The sequence below is a fragment of the Choristoneura fumiferana genome, chromosome 16 (genome assembly GCF_025370935.1).
Source record: "Choristoneura fumiferana chromosome 16, NRCan_CFum_1, whole genome shotgun sequence".
Lineage (NCBI taxonomy): Eukaryota > Metazoa > Arthropoda > Insecta > Lepidoptera > Tortricidae > Choristoneura > Choristoneura fumiferana.
The window spans coordinates 17759149-17763208 of record NC_133487.1 but is presented as its reverse complement, the minus strand read 5'-3'; the positions used below and the strand labels follow the sequence as shown (position 1 = coordinate 17763208).

Sequence of the window (4060 nt, the reverse complement as noted above, 5' to 3'; positions counted from 1 at the left end):
CAGAGGAGCGTCATGATTGTCTTTTAGTATTTGTTTTATTTCGTCAGGGGTAGGATACTTAATTGAATTATGGTAAATGTTAACTTTAATAGATGAGTTGTGAAATAGAAATGCAATTATATTGTAGATTTTAGTAAAAGATAGTTTACAGAATGGATCTTTAAAATCCGGCAGAGCTATTTCTTTTTCTTCGAGATACCAATATTTTACCATATCGCGATAGTCCCTTAGAATGTTAAAAATGTCCTTGTACGTCATTTCGTCAAAATGATTTATTCGAAATTAGCACCTGTTCACAGTAGCGACAGCGATAATGAAAATAAAATGTTTTACTCACAGGATTAAGATGAGAACTATCTTCATAATTTCACTATAGATGGAGTTCCACGAATTTTCCGGCAGGATAGCGGCGGCGATGATGCAGGATAGCGGTGATGATGATGCAGCTCTCAGCAGCAGCAGGATAGGCACGACGTATACTTGGTTGCTACCAGCGACTCGTCCGCAGGCTTATGAGATAAGTCTTACTGTCGGGACAGAGTACTGATGAATTTAACGGAGTTTGACGGAATTTTGACGAGGCGACGACGATGTTCAGCAATCGTGAATCGTGATGATGCCCCGGAGATTGGCGACGATGATGCGGAGTTAGACTTAAAAGTTCGGGCACTAAAAGTCACCAGTTCGGGTTTGGGTTTTTCGTCACTATTATTCTACGCGACGCGTTATGGAATCCAGCAGAACAAGTACTATTTCGATGCTGGATCCCACTTCTGACACCACTGTTACGGGGTGGATCAGGATTAAGTTTTTAAAAAAGACAGTTTTTACCAAAACCCTTTTATTTAAAAATACACAAGAATTACAATTATAAAATTAGTGTTGACCCGACGGAAGTCCAAACCAATCTATCTCGGAAATCGAATGAATAGCGCAAATCGCCTCGCTGTCTCCTATTGCATTGACGTCAATGCAATAGCTGACATGGCAAACATCATTCATAGGCCGCCTTTACACCTGTAAGTAGTTACTTGCGTAATATTTACATAATTTACTTACAGTTGCATTTACACTTGCAATAAATACTTACGTAAATAATGCTTACGTAAGTTGTGTAAGTTTAAACTTGCAGAAATTATTACACGCCCATTTACATTAGGTTCCCAAATCAGTAATAAAAATGCCTTCTCACAGTCGTCACGTTCAAGCAGCTGCTGCATACATAATTTTATCAAATAGTCGAAAGCAAAAGAAAGAAAATGCTGGATAAAACCATGGCTAGAAAGAAGAATGGCAAAAGGTGCATTTGAAAATCTTGTAACGGAGTTAAGAATGGAAGACCGAGACCAAATTTTTTACTTTATAAGAATGGATTCTACGACTTTTGAATATCTTTTGGAAAAAGTCGCACCAATCATAAAAAAAAATGATACACATTTTCGACCGGCTATTTCACCAGCTGAGAAACTTATGGTCACACTTAGATTTCTGGCTACAGGTATGGTATATTATTTAATAGGTAATTAAATAATAATATGCAAATTAGACGTCTGCTAAGCTAATTTCTCCCTACTTTCAGGTGATCCTACCAATCGTTGATGTACTTGTTCCGAATATCAGCATCAACAATTTCACTGTTTGTACCTGAAGTATGTTTAGCAATTTACACTGCATTAAAAGAATATATCAAGGTAAAAAACAAAATTTAATTATTAACGCTTATTAAAAAATAACAAATTGAGCAATTTTAATTATTAATGAACACTTATTAAAAAATAACAAATTGAGCAATTTTAATTATTAAAAATTAACATAAAGAACAATTTTATTTTAATTATTCACGCTTGTTAAAAATCAACAAAAAGAGCACTTAAAATCAGAAAATTACTTTTTTGTTTCAAAAATTGGAATGTCTGTTATGAGATCTACCAAATTCAATCTATATTCTTGGGAACCATTTGCATTTTCTGATGTCAGCTGGAACTGTCCACTCTCGGAATCGGGGCTAATGAAAACAATTATTTCCAGAGGATGTATTCTCAGATGGTGGAGCTGGTGGAACCAGTCCATCTTCCTCGTCTTGTATGTTTATGATTGCCCTTTGTATTATGCGTCGAAGCTTTTTATTGCCCTCTTTGCTTAATTTTCTGAGCTCAGAAGCTACATAATCGGCAAATATTTGATCGTCGTCGTTTGGTTGGTTTATAATTTGAGCACACTTATTAAGCAAAGACGTATCTTCCTTCCTCTTTTTTGATGGGGGATTTGGCAAGTTATTATTTAGATTAGATGAACTTGGCTGTTGTCCATCTGAGACTGATGACAGTTGACTTTCAGCCCTTTGCTGTTCGGCTGGGGTTGATGGATCAGTCTGAAATATTTAAAACCATTTTAAAACACATTTTCTACTTGCAGGTACCCACAACCCTCGAAGAGTGGCTTAAAATAGCAGAAGGATATGAAACCATTTGGCAATTTCCACACTGTATAGGGGCACTCGACGGTAAACATGTCATAATCAAAGCTCCTGCGCATAGTGGCAGCACTTATTTTAACTATAAAGGCTCGCACAGTATTTTTTTAATGATTGTGGTTGATGCAAATTATAGAATAATATACATGCATTGCGGCATGGTTGGCCGTATATCTGACGGTGGAGTATTTTACGACACGGCCTTATATGCGGCATTAGAGTCAAGGAGCCTGAACCTACCGCCACCACGACCACTTCAGGGAAGACAAATCGATGTACCGTATGTCTTACTTGCAGATGATGCATTTGCCTTGTCGAAATACTTAATGAAGCCTTATCCGTATGCCAATCAACCCATAGATAAAAGAGTCTACAACTATCGCCTTTCTCGAGCCAGGCGTATGGTAGAAAGCGTATTCGGCATAATGGCAAGCCGATTTCGTGTACTACGAAAGCCTATAGAACTATACCCGGAAAAAGTTCTAGGTTTGGTATCGACAATCGCAGTCCTTCATATTTTTTAAGATCGAGCAGTAATTCTCAGAGATATTTAAGCCGCGACAATATTGAAGTCTTACCTACTGATAATGTGGTAGATTTAGATACCAATAACAATAATAATCCTTCAGTGGCAGCAATTGCGATAAGAGAAGAGTTGAGGGAGTATTTTATATCAACAACAGGTGAAGTTTCATGGCAGTACCAATATGCAAGTTAAATACTTAAAGGAAAAGAAAGTACTTAGTTATCTGAAAACCCATTACTTCTTGTTTATTAAATAGGTATAAAATTTAAAATAAACTTACCAAAGTATCAGTCGTGTTTCCTTGGTACTCCTTCCCTTGCAGCAAGAAAGATAGGGCTTTAAAATACCGCCAATGTGATACATAAATTTCATTAGTACCGCTTCCGCTTTTCTTTTTCTTTAATTTTGTCACTTCTTGGCTAAATTGTGCTTTCAAATTATGCAATTTTCTAACTATTTCCTCTGGAATGGTGCTAAATATCTCACTAAGTTCAATATGTCACAAATTTGTTTTTACGCGGTTTTTGTACTCCTTATTTTTGTAGTCCCATAGTATGGGACGTGCCTCAAGAGCAGTAATGAAAGTTTCCACCTCGTCAGGTGACCAGCTTTTATTTTGTTTTTGTTTTGAACCGGACATTGTAGCGTAATTTCTCAACTTAACAATTTAGTTCGATAAGATGTGAGTCGCTTCCGTAAACAAACTCGAACGTGTTTAGACCTGTAATTTTCCAACTTACGTAAGCTGTGCGAAATTACAATAAGTCACTTACAAAAACTATTTACACTTGAAAAATTATCGTAAGTCGCTTACGTAAGTGACTTCCGTAAGTAAAACTTACAGGTGTAAAGGCGGCCATCTTAGATGAATGATTGGTCTCGCGCGCTCGCTCGACTAGATACCGCCGGCGTACTTGTCAAATGCGGCAACAAATAGTACGCCGAAATCGGCGTACCTGAGCCCGAGGCGACTCAGTCGCGTTGCAAACTGTGCGTAATGTGCATGTCCCGAATTTTTGTTCAATTTTGGTCATAAACCGAAGTAAAATGCCAGTTTTCGC

At 37.3% G+C, this 4060-nt stretch overlaps 1 protein-coding gene across 1 annotated transcript; it reads right to left on the bottom strand.

Annotated features, from left to right (window-relative positions):
- Window positions 1-1704: 1704 nt before the first annotated feature.
- Window positions 1705-3859, bottom strand: LOC141436597 (uncharacterized). The gene is made up of 4 exons (XM_074099594.1): window positions 3842-3859; window positions 3740-3744; window positions 3280-3484; window positions 1705-2371 (listed from the first exon to the last, which is right to left on the bottom strand). Exons 1-4 carry the CDS (start codon window positions 3857-3859, stop codon window positions 2006-2008), a joined length of 594 nt encoding a protein of 197 aa, XP_073955695.1. The 3' UTR covers window positions 1705-2005.
- Between the last annotated feature and the right edge of the window lie 201 nt (window positions 3860-4060).

Bases quoted from the DNA above. Each gene is read 5' to 3' on its own strand.
- LOC141436597 (XM_074099594.1), bottom strand. The intron at 2,372-3,279 runs GTAAGTTTATTT...TAAATATTTCAG, and splicing joins GAAACACGACTGATACTTTG to ACTGATCCATCAACCCCAGC.